Source organism: Trachemys scripta, chromosome 1 (assembly GCF_013100865.1).
Source record: "Trachemys scripta elegans isolate TJP31775 chromosome 1, CAS_Tse_1.0, whole genome shotgun sequence".
In the NCBI taxonomy this organism is placed as follows: domain Eukaryota; kingdom Metazoa; phylum Chordata; order Testudines; family Emydidae; genus Trachemys; species Trachemys scripta.
Window position 1 is genome coordinate 102,474,545 of NC_048298.1, and position 20,459 is coordinate 102,495,003.

General features: G+C 42.6%; 1 protein-coding gene across 3 annotated transcripts in view; it reads left to right on the forward strand.

Annotated features, from left to right (window-relative positions):
- The window catches only part of DGKI (diacylglycerol kinase iota), a 247,631-nt gene extending 228,461 nt beyond the window's left edge, over positions 1 to 19,170 (forward strand). For all 3 annotated transcript variants that reach the window (XM_034779724.1, XM_034779732.1, XM_034779740.1), the window contains 3 exons: positions 5,593 to 5,629; positions 7,762 to 7,861; positions 9,548 to 19,170. In XM_034779724.1, coding sequence (XP_034635615.1) covers positions 5,593 to 5,629; positions 7,762 to 7,861; positions 9,548 to 9,664 — 254 coding nt within the window. In that variant the 3' untranslated portion in view covers positions 9,665 to 19,170. The remainder of the gene's footprint in view (positions 1 to 5,592; positions 5,630 to 7,761; positions 7,862 to 9,547) is intronic.
- The last annotated feature ends 1,289 nt before the right edge of the window (positions 19,171 to 20,459 follow it).

Consider the following 20,459-nt stretch of genomic DNA (forward strand, 5'->3'; position numbering starts at 1 on the left):
AGGTTCATCAGTGTAATGTTTTTGCTTCTCTATGGTACTTTAAAATGTAGATTGTGCCCCCTAGCACCTTATCAGTATTGAGAGCATGAAGTGTATTAATCCATGATTCAGATGTTTTCTGACACTTCCTAATATCTTATGCTAAATCATTTTAGCTAATGTCCATCCTTTCTAATGTGAGAAGAAACAGGAATGGTTTTTATCCCTGCTACTGCCTCAATCCCTGCCCAGTCATGTGCCTCTATAGTATGTCTGCTGCCTATGCACTCTTGGATATGGCTAATGTTAATGGGAGTCACACTGCAAAATACCTTCCAGGGTACGCTGCTGAAAATCCAGCACTAAATCATATATGGAAAATGTTCTGAATGCTAAAAAGGATTTGGCAGAACTTTTAGATTCCTCACATTGAACTAGGGAGGTGAATATAATATGATAAAGAAAAGTCAAATCCAATCCCATGTTCTCAGAGGTAGGGGAGGAGGAAAAAGGAAACATTAATGTAAGGAGGCCCTTTGTGATGATGGGCATATGCCATCTTCAAACACACCAGTGTCGTCATGAGGAGAAGCTGTTCCATGTTCTGGATCTGAAACACTTCAGATGTTAAGAGAAAAAGTCTCAAATTAGAAAAATCATAGTCTAGTCATATAAAGATACTGTTATGCAATGCTGCAGTGTACTTATTAGTGCGCTAGAACAACCCGGCATAGTCCCTGGAATGACAATACAGGTACAAACTCAGTAGGCATCAGAATCACATCTGTTTATTGCTGGAAGACCAGTGTGATGGGGTATGCAGACCCCATACTGAACAAGAGGGGATTAATGAGAGCCTGTGGGCCCAATCAGCCCCATCCTGTTACACCTATGCAAGGTGTCAAGCCTGGAGGAAGGAGATAAAAGAGGAAAAGCCCAGTTCATTGGTGGCTGGCTGAGAGAGGGAGTAGATATCTTGAACTAACCCTGTGAAGAAAGCCCTAGCTGGGGCCAGAGACTGCCTTGAAGCTGCCTGGAAGGAAGAGCCAACTGGAGCTAGAGCCTAACCAGAGACTCCTATGGGTCATAGCCCCCTGGGGAAAGGTACGCGTGGTGCAGGACGTCTGTTTCTTTTGTTTCTCATAAGTGGTTTGGCTCTCATTTGTTTTGGGACCAGCAGAAGAGTCAGCAGGATAAGAGACTGTGAGGAAGGCCTAGGTACAGGCCATGGTAGGAAGCAATCCAGAGAGACAGCAGTGGGTCTCAACAAACAGACCTCATCTGCTTCATACAGGGTCCCTGGCCTGGAACCCAGAGTAGAGGGTAGGCCTGGGTTCCTCTATCAGCCTACCTAGTACAGGGGCATGAACACCCCAGAGCCTATGGCTGACAAGCCCCAAAAGCCTGAAGTTGGGTAGAACCTCTGGTTTGATTCTGCCAGGCCATTGGGCTGTTGGACTCATGTTTCCCCAGAAGGCCCAGGACTAAAAGTGACCTGGCTGGATGGCCAACTCACAGGAAGAAGACGACCACCACAGGACCAGGTCACTGTCAGTGGGGGGCACCAAAGGAGGAGGAGAGCTGCTACACCCTGCCTAGCCAGGAGAGGATGCACCTGCAGTGAATAGACTCTTCTACAAGAGTATAGAAGCAACACTTTGCTGGCTCTTGGCATGGCTATAACAAAGAAGTTTTCTTCTTTCCCAGAGGCAGGAAAACCAGATACAAAACCCTCAACTTCCTCCCAGAATTCCCAGAGTCAGGGGTCCTTCCCATATGGGTGGAGACACACCCTTTAGAAACTGTGAGTGTGCCAAGAAATGCCCGATCAGCACAGTTGCTCTGTTACACTACAGAAATAAATCTATGTTAGAATCTCTTAAATAATCTAGTTGAATTTAACTGGGAAAGGCTTAACCAGTTCTGGTGGGGAAAAATAACCTCCTAAATCTTCATCTATATTTGGACTCAAACCTGACCTTGATTCTTTATGTGGCGCTTCTGAAATATTTAGCCTTACCTAATGAGAGGAGAATATGTGCTGGTGACTCTCGTCCCCTTTCCATGGAGTGGAGTAGGATATTTTTTCTCTTCTCCCCTATGTGTTCAGGAGGAGGGAGCAGGTCTAGCCACTCATGCAGTGTCTTTTGGTAGAATAGTGAGATGACACTGATAGGCATTGCGCTAACTTTTTGTTGAGATGAGGCAGAGCTAGTGGAATGTGAGTCAGTATGCTCAGCAGTAGGCCCCAGTCCTGAACATTCCTCAAACTTCAACAGCCTTGCTACCCTCAAGTGGACTTGTACTCTGAATACACAGAGGGAGCAGATCTATTGAGAAGGAAAGTGCCATTTTGAGTCCTTTTTCCGAGTCATATCAGTTTACTTTGGTGAGAAGGATACAGTTTTAGCACTGAAGAGCCAACACAATTCTGGGAGTGTGAGCTGGATTCTATTTTGGCTCACATCATGAATAGAATTATTAGGTAAATTCCAAATATAGGGCCAAATTCTCCTCTAAATGACATGTATATAATCCTGTTGAAGGCACAGGGATTGCATAACTGTGCTAAGCACATAATTGGAAGGAAGTGAGGTTGCAGTGGTATAACCGAGTACAGCATTTGACTTGCAAAATCTTTGTTGCAAAATCAGGTACCTAAGCCAGCTAGACCACTATGTGGCTTTGCTATCCCAGTTTGAGGATGACAGAAAATCCATCTTTTTACTTGTAAGCCCATTTTATATGGAAATTATTGAGACAATAAATATGGAAACCCACAATGTCACTTTTTCAAAGTAGAGCCCCACCCTTAAGTCATGGGGGAGACCCTGAGTCAAGTTAAAAAGACATCAGCTGTAAAAGACAGTTACTGTTAACCTCTCCCTCTGATTGAATTTGAAGAGGGAAAGAGTAGCTTTAGCAGCCTCAGTTTGAAGGGGTAGGGTTTGCTGCACGTATTGAGGAATTTTAGCCTGCATGGTGCCATAGATTTTGGAAATAGCCTTGGAAATGTGATCATTTAGTTTCTTTTATGTTGTAGTGAGCTCAGCTAAAGGGCAGCTGTTTGCTTTTGAACATCTCACTCCTTGTCCCTCCCCAAAACCCAGACTGCTATGCCTCCTGAGTAATCAGAGAGCGGGTTTGGTGGAGCAAACGGGGCGGGGGGGGCAAGAGGGAGGGGGGGAAAAATTAGTCTTTCTGTGTGAAATTACTGTCAGACATTAAGGACAGAGTGTGATCCCAGCTGGTCTTCTCCCCAATGGTTCTTGCTTTTCAGCTCCTTTCAAGCGAACTCTTCTCCCCCCCCCCCCCCCCCCCCCCTATTTTATTTTCCTGGGCCTTTTTTATTCCTCCACCTCCCAACACATTTCTATCTTTTGTTTTTATTCCCCCCCTGCTGTTTTCCTTGATAGAACTCTCACTCATGCATTTCCCTTCCGGACTTCTATTGGGTTATTTTGTCCTCTCCCTCTCTGTGTCTCAGTCCCCTTTTCTTTCTTTGCCTCTTGTCCCCAGTAAAACAGGCGGCTCCCTATTGGGCCAGGATGACAGTGCTGTTAGCTTTCCTAGTGCCAGCCTTTCCCACATCTGTGGAGCTTTTGTCCTGCACCAGAGGGGGATTTGGAATGGTTGGTTGGCAGCGCCAGGGAGACTGATGAAAAAACAAGGTCCAAAAAGAGGGGTTGGGGAATTAGAAGGAGGGCATGAGATGGTTTAAGAGAAGCACTGCTGAACATAAATAAGGGCCCAGCTTAATATTATGCATGACTCAGTGCCTCCAGTTTCAGCTGTAAACATAAGAGAACAAAACAATAATCTGGGTACCATATTGTTATGTGAATTATATACTACCAGTCTCTGACCCTCAAGCTGGCTGTGATAGTTGGGATGCTGATAAATAGCTTAGTTCAGTGTAATATCATATAAACCCCCTTCCCTAAGGTGGCAGAAAATGTGCTGGTTTTCTTATTTTTATATTTTTAGAATGCTTTTTGAGCCCCTTGCCATCAGCCCCATCCCCCTTCGCCCTAATTTCACCCCCTTTCCATCCCAGTCCAATTTTCCCTCCTCCTTGGTCTCCCTGCTTAGCAGGCCTAATTCCCCATCATTTTAACCCAGCTCCTTTGCCATCCCAGACCAATTACCTCATGCCCCTTCCCTTTCTCCCCTGATGCCCATTTCCCTTTTTACCCTTACTCTATCTACCAAGGCACTTTCCACCTCAGTCAAACTGTCTTTCCCTCTCCCCAAAGCAGTCATCACTCAAAGTAATCTCCATGCCCAAAAGAAGTGTGTCTGTATCTGGGAGGGGCAAAGCTCCAGTTGTGTTTCCCAGCGGGCTACGGTGTATTGTCTAAGCCCAATGGCTGGCAAATGGCAACGTTGGTAAGCTGGAAGAGCAGCATTGCCTGAAAAGAATAATCTTTTGACAGACCCTAGATTTTTTTTTCTTAGTTGTCTGATTCTAATGGCATGAGAACATTCAAATTTCATGTTCCCGCTTATTGGCATGTAGGGGCTTCAGACCCTCAAGGAGTTGCCTATGTTCCTCCTTCCTCTGTGCTCCTAGGCCCTTCATCATATCTGACTACCTTTCTAGTCAAGGAGGGTTGAATCCATGTGGAATCCATCATTGTTGCTCCTTATTAAGATTAATGCTGTGTAGCACGTTGAAAATGTAAAGTGTTGTGTATTGGTGGACTACGGTGCAGCCTTTCCAAGCAGAAACTGAATGTGCTATGTCTATAGCGCCCACAGTCCCTGCTGTGTGGGGAGTGGGCCCACAAAGCAGCTAATTATGGGAGCAGGTTCCCTAGAAGTTGGTGAAATCTCAGTTGCCATAAGTCCCCTTATGAAGTTCGAGGCCATTGCAGCAGCCAGTGGAGCCATTTGAGCACATTGCTGGTTACTTGGGGCAAACAGTGAGGCTGCAGGGTTCCTTAAAGATTTCTACAGTGTAAGGGTATGGGGAATGGGGTTGCTTTTCCAGCTTCCCACAGTGTGAAGATGGAGGAGGAAGGTAGTGGGCCACCTACAATTCCAGGAGACAGCCAGTTGGCTTTCCCGAGTGATATTGAAAATGTTTGGTTTTGGGGAGGGGTACAGGTCATTGGGTCCTGTTCTCCTCCCTCCCAACACACCCACAGGAAAACAACAAAAGAGGAAAAGAGGGGTTCTATTTTGTGCTTTTGTAACAAATAGTGTAAAATTTGGTGGTTTCAGATGAGATTTGATGTAAACTTTGCAGGATCATTCAACCTGAAAGTCCAAAGTTGAATTTGGGGGATATGAACCCACAGGCAGTGAAACTTCAAAGAAAGGTTCACCATATCCACCTCTAACCAAACCCACAATATTAGGCACAGTTTTACTGGTTAAAACAATAATCAGCCAATCATAGAACATAAAGCATACCATGTGACATATGTGAAAGAGACAAGCTTTCGAGCTTATCCTCACAGGTCAGTGTAAGCTTGAAAGCTTGTCTCTCTCACCAACAGAAGTTGCTCCAATGAAAGATATTACCTCACCCACCTTGTTTCTCTAATATCCTGGGACCCATATGGCTACAACAACACTGCATATGACATATGGGACTTTCTTTCACAGGTCCATCGGAGTTACTGGATATGACAGACAGTGAAACGTAAGTGCAACCCACTTAATACCCACTTCCTTCAATGATTGATTTGTTTCACTTTCCTTCCATTTGTGCTCATTGGAAATCTCTTGGTGCAGTACAAAAGGTAAAATAAAAACTTGTGAAAATGGCAGACTTCTAAAAAAGGATTCCCAACCCCAATGAGCACCACGCCCCTCCTCCCAAACTCCAAAACAAACTCCATTCTCTCCCCACATCTCCTAATTGCCCTAATTCTCCTAGAGCAGGGTTTCTCAAACTGGGGGTCATGACCCCTCAAGAGGTTATTATGTGGGGGGTCATGAGCCGTCAGCATCTACCCTCAAGCCACGCTTCACCTCAGGCATTTATAATACTGTTAAATATATAAAAAAAGTGTTTTTAATTTAAAGGGGGAGGGCAGTTGCACTCAGAGATTTGCTGTCTGAAAGGGGTCACCAATGCAAAGGTTTGAGAACCACTGTCCTAGAGGAAAACAGGTGAGATTTGCAATGTCCTGACACTCACTGAATCTAGGTACTGAGGGCCCAAGAGGGATAGTAAATTCCAAAGGCAAGAAAGAACTTCTTGCTGACAATGCCCTCCCACAAGCTGAGAAGAATTTTATCTCAAATAGTCAGAACCCAAACCATTTTGGACTTTATAGGGTTAAACCACAGCTGTTCTATGATTAGGGTGATCAGATGTACCGATTTTATAGGGACAGTCCCAATATTTGGGACTTTGTCTTATATAGGTGCCTATTACCCCCCCCCAGACCTTCTGTCCTGATTTTTCACACTTGCTATCTAGTCACCCTATCTATAACCCCTTTGCACCATCTGTACTGAACTGTCACAAAAGGGCCATAATAGGGTAAGCATAGCTTTGTCACGGGTGCCAGTGCCCTGCAAAGAACCAGCTCTGCCCCATCTCCACAGACGTCTTCACTGCAGGGAGTGTTCCAGAGTACGCTGGAAGAGGGCATGAAGAGGCGTGCATGGAACATTCCCATGCACCAGTGATTCTGCACCATGCAATGGTACAAAAAGACCATTGCAACAGAGGTGCAAGTTAGGGCAGCATCCAGGGCTTCCCTAGCCTTTGCCATAGGTTGAACCATTCACTGTCTAATCCTGAAAACGGGAGTTGCAAACCACTTCCCTTCTGTCCCTGCACTAGCTCTAGCACCAGCACAGGCATGAATTTGTCCCTTAGTTCTCAGCTGGAAATCGGTTGGTATCTAGTGCTGCATCTTTGGTTCAAATCCCAGCTAGGAGAGATTTGTCACACTGGTACCCAGTCAATGTTTCAACTTGCCCCGCTCCGTATGTTGAGTCTGAAATTCCTTTGAGAACACACACACCCACACACACACACACACCCCTCTCTGCTGGCTCTGTATATGTGTGAAATCTGCCCTGCTAGAGCATAGCTCTTGGCATTCATTTTTTATAGATGTATAGTGGCACCCTCTGATTGATATTGTCACTAACAGAGCCTCCCTCCACTCCCACCTAGAGCACACATTCTCCTCCTCTTCCTCATCATGTGAGGAAGATTACTTCAACTGCAGTGGTACTGTGAGACGGTCTCCGCATCTTGTGAAAATCAGAATGGTTTAGAGCTTTAAAGTGAATGCTGATCTCCAGCTGTGGAGGACTAGAACACTAACTCACTGATGGAGGTCAGGAAGAGGTGGGGATCCGGGCTCAGGCAACAATATGGTGCGAGCGCTGACTTTGGCAGGCAGGAGTTTTGACTTCCATGTATCTGTTCCTGCTTGCAGGAGCCAAAGTGTCAATATTTAGTTTGGGTAGGAAATAATAGAAAAAAATCACCACTGTTTACCCTACAGTGAATTAACAGAAAGGCAGCTAACTTGCTCTTCCAGCAGCCAGCAGAATGTGGTGATCTGTTTCTGTAAGAGTACTAATAGGAAGGAAAGATACGAAGGCAACAGTTCCTGTTCCCTTCTCCACCCACCCGGAAGTACTCCATCTCCATCTGTGCATTATAAGTTGCTCTACTGATCCGGAGGGTATGCAAGCTGAGGGAGAAAGTGTACATGTCTATGCCAAGGATAACAGAAGAGAGCTTCACAGAAATGCTGCATTTTTCATTTTAACTTACTGCTAGTTTCCTCTGCTTTGGTTTAGGGGTGAGACAGCATTGCACAAGGCGGCCTGCCAGCGCCATCGTGGCATCTGCCAGCTCTTGGTGGATGCGGGAGCATCTCTAAGAAATACAGATTCCAAGGTAACCAAACCAAATGAACCAATTATAAAACACTTTAGACGAGCGAGACCAATCAGCATCTGTCCCTGATGTCTGCATTATTGAGGGCCTCTGTATGTTCCAAAAGCATTTCTTTTCAAACATGGCATTTTATTTAGAAAAATGTCATGATTTAAACAAACACAAGAGACCCCAGTTAAATCCCCAACCTGGGTCATCTTTGCCATAGTGATAACCTGTCCTGAAACTGTTTTCTCAAATGGAGTGTCAGTGAGGCATATCCAGGGCAGAGTAGTACCATCGCTGGGCACTGTAAAAAGAGATGTATGGGTCACTGATTAGGAATCCTAGTTTGATTTGATGGTGACTATGCATGTTGTGGTTGTGATCTAGTTATTTTGAGTGGATGGCTAACCCCCTTCTGTGTCCCAACTTTCCATTTTGTCCACTCATGCAAGACCAACCACAATCTCCCCCACCCTCTTAGTGTAAACTCAAAATTGAACAGACCTAATGAGACTGTCTGAGTTTGAGGAAAACATATGGGCAAAATTAGAGGCTAGGAATATTCAACCATTGTTTTGGTTTGTTTGACTAAACATCCACAAGAAGTTCACAAACATAAATAAACTTGAGCATGGACAGGGAGGGGCCACTGCCACATTACACTGAGTACCAGGGTGTCTAATCACCCCAGCTGACCTGTCTGCAGGTGACCAGAATCACCTTGGAAGGTGCTACATAAGCTGCCCTTCTGGCAAGAAGTTAGTAAAAGCAGACAACCTATGGGTAATGGTTGAAAGGTGTGATAAAAAGGCAGTTAGACTTCAGGAATTCAGAATCCAAGGTTTGTTGCTTCTCTACAGATAAATGAAGTTTTAAAAACATTATTACCATATTTTGCGGTGCAGAGTAGTCTCTTGTGAAGAGAAGGTTCATCTGTTCCTTTTGGACAATAGTACTGAATACTACTGTCAGCAAAGGCTGAAATGCCGACAAGTGGACACTGACTAGCCTGATACCTGCCTGTCTTTATCAACCCAGGGATGTTGATGTTCCTGGGGGGCTGGGATGTTCTTATGTTTATTAATGTAGGAACATTAAAATTCAATATTTTTCAAAGTTTGATGTTCCAGATTCCTGGTTTTAGGTTATAGCAACCTTAAAATAACTTGATAGCAGTAAGATGCCCTAAAGAGTGATTATCAACTGAGGCCAGCTCAACATGGCTTCTACAGACTCCGATATTGGGAGCCTTTCTCTTCACACACTTGATAGTTGTTGCCTATGGTCTCTATGGGTTTCTTTTCATGCCTCAGCTACAGTACTGTATGGTATGCACACACAGTATGTCCAGCCATTGTATGGGAACTCTGCTAAATCTATTTTGGTGTCTATTTACTATTTGTCAGCGACTGCAAACCACACAGTCTCTTGTAAAATTGAAGGGTTTATTCTAAATCTGGTAAAGACTTTAAGTAGGAGGAAGCCTGGCAGCAAGACACCAGTCCCAGGAGCCATGCATATAGTAAAATTAAATAATTCTCATGGAGAACCTTAACTTGACACCAGTCAAGCTGCCTCTTCACATTTCTGCTTCAGAATTTTCTTTCTATACTTCTAGTGTTACCTTCTGTGGGACATAAATTAATTTTGTCTTCTAAAAATGTATGTGTAAGGCTTTCTATCTGTGTCCCTTCATTGTAGGGTCAGACACCTAGAGACAAGGCTCAGCAAGCTGGGGACTCAGATCTGGCCTCCTACCTGGAAAGTCGTCAGAATTACCAGATGGTTTCCCATGAGGACCTGGAGACTGCAGTTTGATGTCCGTGAAGGGGAAGAGAACCCTAGGAAATAACAAGGCTGCACCTGAGACACTCAGGCATTGTATGAGGAAGAAGCTGATGGAATCAACGTGTCTCTCGCTCTCATGCAAAATATCTGAGGACATGCCACCAGTTTCTAAGGGCTAATGAGTCTTGCCACAGAACTGTTGTGTTCCCATGTGATGGCCCATTGGGGATGAGGTGAAACACTCAAAGGTCTGTGGAATCCATGGACCATGGAAATTTACCCTTACTGCTTCCAGCAAGTAGCATGAACTTCTCCCATGTTCATCTGTACAATTTATTTAAAAAAAGAAAAAGGGAGGAAAAAAACCAAACTAACTTGGACATTAATAAACCCAACCAACCCCTTCCTCCATTCCTACAGTGCCCTACATTCCTTCCTCTCCCATCCTACTCATTTGTCACCAATTAAATAATATCTGTTATCTCTGTATTAATTCTTCACAAATGGACAGGTGATAGGCAAGACTTTGAGGAGCTCTGGATGCCCTTAGGAAAAAAAATGACTTTTGAACCTGTTGAGTCTTCACCTACTGTTCCCTCGGAAGTTGAATTCTCAGTGTTTAATTGCCAGGGAGTTTTTTTCTCTTTTTTGGAACAAATTCTTTCTACTGCCCTGTTCTATGGGGTGCTGGATCCAGCTAGCTTTACAGCACTGACAAGAGCTAGCCTTCTATCTGTCTCTGAATATATCTTAAAGGTGTCCTCATAAAATGATATTTGAGTGGAAGGGAGTTGCTGTGTGACATTTTGTGTTGTCTTCTGACAGACCACACAGTAACCAATAAGATGTCTCATGTCGCCACTCTGCTGATAATGACAGACTGATTCTGCTCAGGTCTGAATCCTGCCTATAATTAGCCATTTGGGGCTTCTGTCAAGTTGTGTTTTTAAGATAGGGAGAGATCAGAGTATGATGGATGCAGTTGTGGTTGACTGACTTACTAGCGCTGCCACTTTGACTTATTGACTCTTACAGTCATAGAAACCAAATGTAAAGCATCAGCTGTCTGTCAAGGCTTGCTGATATTAACAAGAGGATGAGCACCACATTAGACATTTTTAAAATAATAAAATACAATGCAAACAGATGGGCAGATTCCAAGAGGGATTTGGAACAAAGCTTTAAAAGAGAGAGATTATCCTATTCAAAAGAAGACAAATGTCAACCATTAGCCTCTCATTGCACACCATAGGGTTAAAAACATATTGCTTAGCTGTTGTCAGGCATGTAGTCATGGTTTCTTTATTCTGCTCCTTACTTTCCTGACCCAAAGAATACCACCATCAAACAGAGGAATCATCCGCACCCCAAACATACTCACATATACATAGAGTGTTCATGTTAAGGTTTTCTATCACTTATGGAATTCAGCTGTCAGAATTAAGGGGGCTTGCCCTTTTCCTTAGTCTGACTACCCCCATGAGAACTGTCAAGGCTCAATCCTGGGATAATAATTCCAACACTGTTTGTAATTGAAGATCCAATTCTGTCTCTTTTTTCACATGCATTTGCAAGGTGTAGGTTTTTGATGGTTGGTGCTAAACAGGATTGGTGTACAGTTTTGAACCCAGGAAAACCCATCAGGTCATTCTTCAGATAAGTTTTTCTTCCTTTAATAGCAGTTGTGGGGATGAAATTGATGTGATTCTGGTGAATTTTTCTCTCCACTTTTTTTTTTTTAAACAAGTGAGTCTTTTGGCAGAGGAGGGGGAGCTGAATAATAAGCCTTTTCATTTATCTTGTTTTCAAAGCTCTATTCAATGTGAGCAAAATATTGTTCAGTATTTCTTCCGCTGAAAGAAGATTATATTATATTTGTAATCTACAGATCAATGGCGACATGAAATGTATTTTGTCTTATTTTCTCTATTCACTTTATTTTTCTAATTTAAAAACAAAAGATTAAGGCTAAATTCTTCCCTTGGTTACTCATTCAGGGGTTTCCATGGAGGGCCAGTGTATACATACAAGGACAGAAAGCAGAGTAAAATTTCTCTGTGTGTGAAACTTCCATACAAACAACCCTCCCCTTGTGCTGTCACTGCAGTCCTGGCATTATTTCCCAACTGTGAGGAAAGGCTTGCAGCTTTTTCACTTTTGGTTGTGCATTCTGTATGTGAGAAATGGAGGAAGTGGGACTGGTACCTTGGGCTAAATTCTGACCTGTGCCAAGGTACACTTGGGGCATGGGGTCATGATGGTCAGTGAGGCAGTTATAGCTCCCTGATTCTCAAGCTTCCCTGGCCCAGGACCAGACATCAGTTAGAGCAGCCATTAAACTGCTCTAACTTATGACCGCTTGTTGTGGTCCATAGGGAACCATACAGTGGCTGTGAATCACTGTAGCAGGGTTGAGCTCCACCCCTCCCCATCACCAATTTTCCTCTTCTCCCATGATGTGCCCTGAGAACTGGGAAAATGGTCGGCACAGCAGCTGGCTTTTTACATCAGTTAAGAATTCCCCTCTGCAGGGAGAATTTTCAGCTTGGCATCTGCGGCCTTGTGCCATTCATACAGTTTAAAGGAGCTGGATCCCAAATGAGAATCTGGCCTTCTATTTTTCCCTGCAGCTGGAAAATGATGCTATGACTAGAAGGACACCATTGTGCCTCTGGAAAGTTTTTCACTCTGAAAACTCTGTAGGAAGCAGTTACTATATGATGAGAGGAAATAAAAAAAAAAACAAAACAAAACCCAGCACTGAAAATAGAACAGAACTTGGCATTCACATAGTCAATGGTCAAGGTGTGCCAATGCATGTCACAAACAACATGTTACATCCTGGGGGAATATTGATTATGTAGCTAAACAGAGCATATATTTATTCTCTGCAATGGCTCTCTCTCAGCCTGGGATATCAGAACCTGTTTCATTGAGAGAGGGAATGTTGGGCTAGGACCCTAGTAGGGATTATTCCTTTCAAATGCCACAGGATCCTTGATTCTGGACAGTTATCAGAAGCAAGCAGACTGGGCATCAGTTTAATATTATACATGTGTATAGAATCTGAGGCTTTGGTGTCCATCCTAGCACTGCATTGCAGTCTATGCATTGGGCAGTGCCCAAGTTCTAGTGTGGGGCTGGAAACTCACTTAAATTAAATTTAAATCACTTTAATTTATTAAAATAACTTTACTGCAGGTATTTTTTCCATAGAGCTATTATTTTAGAAGTGTAAAGAATTTAGGGATGATCAACCATTGAGGCTGCTGGACTGGTAGAATATTATTAGTTAATCTGCCTTATAGGGGTTCTTGATGTAGAATGTAGCAACTCCTGGATTGTTCCATTCTGAGTGCTGCACTGTCCCATTTTAAAGTGAAACTGAGGGGCAGAAAATATTTTTAATGTTAATGAAATAAACAATTTTGTTATTTAACAACATTAGTTATTTTTGTTATTGCATATCTCAATGTTCTATAAATATATATCTCTATATACATTATGTGATAAAACGTGACCAGGTTCTGGGTAACTATAGCATCCCTCAGGCATTGTTGACCTTGTAGGAAGAAGGCGGCCATGGCAAGCAGTAGATTTCAAGGAAATTACAGCTCTTGGTTATAAAACGGAAGTTCAATATAAAATACCCCTCAGCCCCCTGTATTTAGTGGGTGTTGTACATATGGGTATAGCATCAGCAATAGTCAGTGAAAATGTCTCCGTAATTGTATGCTCACTCTGAACAAATTTGTGATAGCCAGGCTGAGCTTTAGGGGCCATCTCACAGTTTGAGATCTGTCTGTCTAGATTCTTATGCTGACACCCCTCACCTTTGTATCTCCCAAATGTGAAAACAACAACAATGGAATCATTCCATATCAATTCACAGTTCTGTAGCCTGGGTTTTGAACTGTTCATGGGTAGTTCTGTAATGCACAAAGAGGGGCCATTAGAGCACCAGATACATAAAGAAAATAGAACAAAATAAATGTTTTGTTGCCATTGATCTTCACAATTGTATATGTGTAGCTGGTGCTAATTTGGATGAACAAGTGAGCACACAGTTTTGTGGTGGTGTGTTGCATTTAGTTCTGGTAGGTTTGTTTGGGCTTTTAAATCACCCCTTTTACTCACGTCTCTCTTCAACTTTGCTGTTTCATTGTTACAGTGACATGAATTGTAATGAATAGCATCAACACATCAGGTCTTACATAGATGGTGGCTTACCAGCTGCTATTTTCTATTCAGCTATCCCAGATGCTGCACTTGGGTGCACCTACGTGTTGATAGTTCCAATGCATCAAATTCATAGTGAGAAGAACTGGCAAAAAGTATTAAGCGAGCAGGTAAATTGGTAGCCTTAAGCTCCCTGGGGCTTTCACATATGTAATGACATTCAATGAGTATATAGGCATGCTGGATATTTGGATGCCTTGAAGACACTTAGAGAAATTCTGTCCAGTAGTCCTGTCCATGCGTGGCACTGCACTGCTAAAATGGTTCCTTGTGCTGATTCCTCTGAAGTTCATAATTTTCTCTCTCCCCATTTTTACCTCTGGTTTTGGTCAGAATAAAGGGACATGGCCAAGCACTTTGTAAATTTGATGTTTAAGGTTTTACTTTCCATTGTCTGTAACAGCTCCCTTAGCGCTTTGAGAATAGGATTTCTTCCTGCATTGTGTTTGATCTTTCCTATTTGTTAAATGGTACATTTCCCTCCTTTTTCTCTGGGAACACAAGCCAACCTGGCAATAGGTTGTTAACTTCCTTGTTTGTCAAAAGCATCATCCAGGAGTGTCTTTAGTACTGCAGCATTTCTGGGAACAGTTTGTTAGTAAATTCATGCCTTGCTGGCTGCCTCTGAAACAGATCAAACAATGTTACAGGATTCAAACTAGTGGGTGTCTTCTCTTTTTGATTTCTTAGTAATAGAATGGGCAATTGCTTTTTAAACACATATTTAAAATCTGGAGGAGCTCCCCACCACACTACAGTGGATTTTAAAGTAGGTCCAATAATGTGCCAAAAATTATTTCACAGTGGCACATCTAAGTCTAGACTTTTAAATGTTAGGAAAAGCTTCTTGAGATTCTGTGTTGTAACTCCACCAGGAAGTGCAAATGGAAGGCTCTGCTGAGTAGGGGGAAGGATCTTAAAGGTAGCTTTAAGCTGCTCTCCCATGGCTTCCACAGTAATTTAGACCAATGACTGGCTATTATAAGTTACAGCACTCTTTCCCTGGTCTGTCTATGGGCTGCTTTGTAGCCTGCAGTTGCTGAGAATTTCTGTAGCTGCATGAGCTAGAGGGACTCCCCTCCTGCCTCTGGCATGCCTCCTACATTAGGGTTTGTGATGGGGCCTGCAGAGAGAAGCCTATGGCTGTCCTATGCAATGCATGTGTCAGAGGAATTTTCACCCTGCTGGCTAAGGGCTGCCATAGTGGCAGGAAAAAATCCCTCCCTCAGGCCTGATCCTGCCCCAGGAAAGTAATTGCATTTGACTTCAATGCACACAGGATCAAGCCTCTGATGATTAGGCAGACTAAGTGCTGGATAATCTCACTTCATAAAGCAATCAGGTTGCATCTTATAGCCAACCTTTTCTATAAACTGATATATTCCAGCCCTCGGTGAAGTCTTCATTTCTTGCACGGTAAAAAGAGAAGAGTCTCCCACAGAGGGCACATCTATCGAGCTAGCAAGAGGGAGGCAAGGAGCCAGCATACTCCTCTTCTATATGTGCTTTAATAATGCCCATCCAGATGCAAGATCTGGAGTCCTTTGAGAGGTAAAGGAAGGAGTCCTTTTTAACAAGTGTTCTTTGTTTTAACATGCACACAACAATAGTTCAGTGAAAGATTTGATTTTTAGCCCACTTAAATGTATCCAATTATGGTTGGACATCCTCCAATCCCAGAGAAGTGTGAAGACCTGAAGGCTAGATATTTTTCAAAGAAAAACAGACGTGGCAGAGATAAAATAATGGGAGAACAAAAAATTCACTCTGAAATATTTTCTATAGCAATTGGTTTCCATTTTCTTGCCATCATCTTACAAAGACAAGCTGAACTGGGAGCACTGTATTACAATTGTGTAATTATAATTTATCGATGATTTAGCAGCTCAAACTTTCATATGTACAATAAGGAGATGTACGTTCTAAAATACAAGAAATAGACACCATTCCTTTAAGTAATATATCACTAATTATATAATTATTGTATTAGAGCCAGATTCTGTTATCCTTACTCACATTGAGTAATACCTGATTCCACAATTAGTCCCATCCGTGAGAGTACTCGAGGAGTAAAGGTCTACTCAATATGAGTAAGGTATCAATATCTGGCCCTTACACAGCACTGATAATTAAAAAGTACTTAACTAAGAAGTGTCTAATAACAAATTAGTTGAATAGATAAAAATGGGCATCTATTAATTTGCAATAAACACAGAATTTGCAAAATTCCAGTATTCTATGACAACTGTTGTGTCATACAGTAATAATTTAATTAATATATGAACCATAGTAACACTTAATCCTTAGTATATGCTTAAGGGCATCCTGGTTCTAACTGCCTTAATGTCTGTTAATTATCATATTTCTCTAGAGCCTTCAGTCTAGAGGGAAAGGGGTTAATGCATTTCTGATTCCCATCTAATCTGTAGGAAGTAATGTTATAGTTACTAAGAAAAACAAGACGTTCTTGTACTGAAAATACCAGACATAGGAGTTACTTATCTGGTTACTATAACTCTAATTGACAGTTTCATTTTTCTAGGGTATGTTTTATTCCATGGAGTGCTATGATATTTGGGGTGGGGGTGGGGAAATTAGAGCAGAAGTTAAATTCAGTACATATTAGGACCCCCTGAAGGATGGATGTCAGCTGAAGTCCATCAACAATTTTTTTTTTGGGGGGGAGAGAAGAGTGAGAGTTAAAAAAATACAATATAAGCCGTAGAATATCACTGGAATGAGCAGTTTTGTAGCATGACTAAATTTGTCCACTTTTAATAAAGTGAGAACAGTGAGCTGCTGTTCTGAGCTCAGTGTTTTCTTTCTTTATTAATGCAATCCCTAATTATTTTTTGGGAGGGGGGGGACTAAAGTTCCTGCTTGTCTATGCCTTTGCAGTCCAAAAATGCGTGAAATTCTCTGTTTTCAACTCCTGAGATCTTTGCAAATACTGAAGAAAAGCCGTAAATTGGGCAATGGTCAACTTTGGACATTTGCCTCCCCCCACCTCTCCCCCCACACACATTGCCAAGGAGTTTCTCCCCCATAAAGATTGATGACAATGCCACCCTGAAACAAACTGCTACTTTTCTCACTTGCTGCAGACAAAAAAAGGCGAATACCCCACCCCCCACCCTTCTCCAGTTACTTTTCATCATTTTTTTTTCATGATCACAGAGAGAAGGTTTTTTGTGTCTGTTTTAATAGGAAACAGACCTATATGTGCACCTAGCAATTGGTCCATTGTGGTTCAGTGCTTCCTTGTGGGCTTGCCATTTCCATGGCAACATTCCTTCTGTGCAAGGCATTCTGGGGATATGCATCAGTCCCCAAGCCTGTAGAGAAGGTGGGATAGGGAGCAGGCAGGGAATGGAAAGTAATTTAAGGTGGACTTATTTTGAACTCAGGTGCTCTTTGCTTTTCCTCCCTTTGCCTTCCGGCCCATGCCCATTTCTTCTTCCTTCTCTTTCCTTTATTACCTCCATCAGATTTCTTTCCATTCAGTCATTCCCCACATACTGCTGTTTCTCTCCTTCCTACCTCCTGCTCACTTTATTTGTGCTGAAAAGGTTCCTCCTGATTCTATATACTGTGCTCTTCTACCTTCTCTGTGCCCCTCTGCATGACCAGCATCACAGAGAGGTTCCTGCTAGATAATCCTTCCTGGGGCACTTCTGAGTAGTCAGGACCTGGCATGAGTAGAGCTGTGGATCTCTGAGGTACCATTCATGGGCAGGGCTCTTAAGCCAAGAGAGCAGACCCTAATGGTGGAATGAAACAGAAGAATTTCCATCATGTGTCAAGATTAAGGTGTATGAGGACAGAAGCATAAACTATGGGGATAGTTTGCACTTGTGGTTTTGGTTGTGATATGTCCATCTTTTAACCTTAAATGCAGAGTAAATGAAAAGCAGTCTCAATTAGTCGTGTTTTTCCCCTGACTGCGACACCTCCACTCGCTCAACTTTATCCCACTGAAGAACTTTGCCTAGGACAAATAATTGTTTTGCTCTTTGAAGGTTTAGCAGGATGTGCCAACTTCTTCCAAAAGATAAATGGCCATGGAGTTTTTGGGTGAGCGGGGGTTGGTTGGGCTATCAAACTGCCCCAACTTTCTTCTTCCCCCTGCAAATCATTTCCTTTCTCAAAAGCTTCTCAGTATGATGAAAGGCCTGTCTCTGCTCATCCTGCAGCTCACAGAATCATAGAGAGATGGAAAAGACCTATAAGGACCTCTAGTATCCATTCTGCAGAATGGTTCCCTGCCATACTGCTGACTCCTTAAATCACTTAACAGTGTTGGGGAAAAGGAAGGGAGAGGCTGAGCCTGCAAAATGTTGAGCAGCTCCTGCAGGGTGCTGAGTACTCTGAACTCCCACTGAAGTCTGTCTAATCATTGTTTTTCTATCTGAGCTATATCAAGACTTCACAGAACTGGGTCCTAAATGTGCAGAGAAACACACATGTCATGCACCAACGCTGCAGGGGGAAGTGACCTTTCTTCAGAGACTCCCCATCCCAGAGATGCCACAGGGAAATGTCTTTGAGCCTCACTTTAAATACCTCAGTTAAATACCTACAGTTCCAAGTAAGTCTTTGTCTCACCCTCCTTTCTGGGGAGGTCTTCCAAGATCCTCGTATTTTCTTTTCTACTTTCCCTGGTAATAGGGAAACCTCTTCTGGCCGAGGAGGTTTTGCACCTAGTTCTCTCCCAACCCCACAGCTCTGAATTCTCCCTTGTAAATGTTGGCACTCCAGTGACATCTTCCACCACCAGGAGTTGAGCATTCTGCATTACCCCCTCTTCTGATGGAAAATTGAATAGCCAGAGGTTAAAGTACCTTCCTAAAGGAGGCTATAACTTGTAAATGTTTGTCATTGTAATACAACTCGTAGCAAATCACTCCCTGAAGCTCAGCAAGGTGGAGAGCTACCTTTGGCTGCTTGGTCCGAGATGGAGTGTGCACTAATGTTCTCCAGCTTATATTAGTGACTGTAAACAGACCACCAGAAAACTTGTTCATGTGAGGCACCTGATTGTAACCCTTTCCTGACTTAACGATGGGAAATCTTCAGCCTGGTAAGAGGTGAATTTTGAGGGCTGGGCTTCCATACCCACTGGGCAAACTTTCCAACTATCTATGGAATTTCAGTATTGCCTTTTAGTCAGTGAATAAACCTTATTGCTGCAAATGACAGGTTTTTTGTTTTGTTTAGTATTTTTTTAAATCTAATACTTTGCTTCTGCACAGCTTTAGAGATGCAATGAATTTTCTGCTTTGCACCACATTAAATATCTCACATCATGGGCACAAATTGTTTGATATGGACAAAAACACTCATCTAAATAGTCATGAAACTCTTATTATATGTTTATGAGAATGCCGTGTCTATAGGGATTGCTGACATTTTATAAGACTGTCCACAAGTAGCTCAGTGGAAGTTTTGTCTGAGCAAGGACTTGTGGATTTGACCCATGGTTTAGCTACAGTACCCCCAAAGAGTTTACATAGGAATTGATCCTCATGTTAATTATATGTTTGTGCCTCGTGTATTTAAGTCTAGATAACCACGTGTTTACAGGGTTATTCCACATTACTGAGAATGCATTTATAGTAAATAATAAGTAATCAGCATGTCTTTATAGAGAGGCATTGTGGTCCAATAGATATGGCAATTGACTGGGAATAAGGAGAGCTAGGTTTTATTCCCATCTTTGCCATTGATTCACAATGTGATGTTGGGCAAGTCACTTAACCTCTCTGTGCCTCAGTTTCCCCATCTGTAAAATGGGGATAATAACTCTTATCCACTTTGGTAAAGCACTTTGAGGTTTATTGATTAAAAGTGCTATGTAAGTGCTACATATTATTAATCATTATTACAGTTCTTCATTGTGCCTTGCAAAGTTTGTCCCATTTAATATCCTGCTTCTTTTGGTGCCACATTTTAAAGGAAGAGGATTAGCATTGTTCTATGTTTTTATTTTATCTTAGTGTAATTGATGTAGAGAATAGTGTTGGAAGATGACAAGTTCCTGAAGAGGAGATTTGCACTTTTCATGCTTGATTTCAATGTTTAAAATATTGCATATTAAAATGTTTACTCAGGTGATGTTTCCTTTGAATTAGGGCATTCAGGTGGTCTTCTCCCTCCACGCACCCAGTTGACACACTAGATATGTTTTGCCAAACTCTTGAACATCTGTGTTTCTAAGCATTAAGAGTTCACTGATCACAGGCTGTTTCTTTTTGGGGGTTTGGAGGGGAAAACGTCTGAGAACTCCCACTCCCAGTTGTTTCTACCCCACCATCAAAGGGGTCACAGCATCCCTTCCTCTAGCCAAGGAGTATTGGATGCTGCACCCTCTGGAGCCTGGTGCTGCAACTTTCTGTTAGCCTGAGAGGGTTGCTGGAGAAGGATGTATGGCATTCATTCTCAACTGCCTACCCACCCTAGGGGGTTGATTTTTATGCTCCTGCCACCCAGGGAATGAGGGATGATACATGAACCAGAATGAGGATAGTAATTAGTGGAACACAGAGAATTGAATATCTCTTTTCCAAAAAGGGACAAGACTGATGTA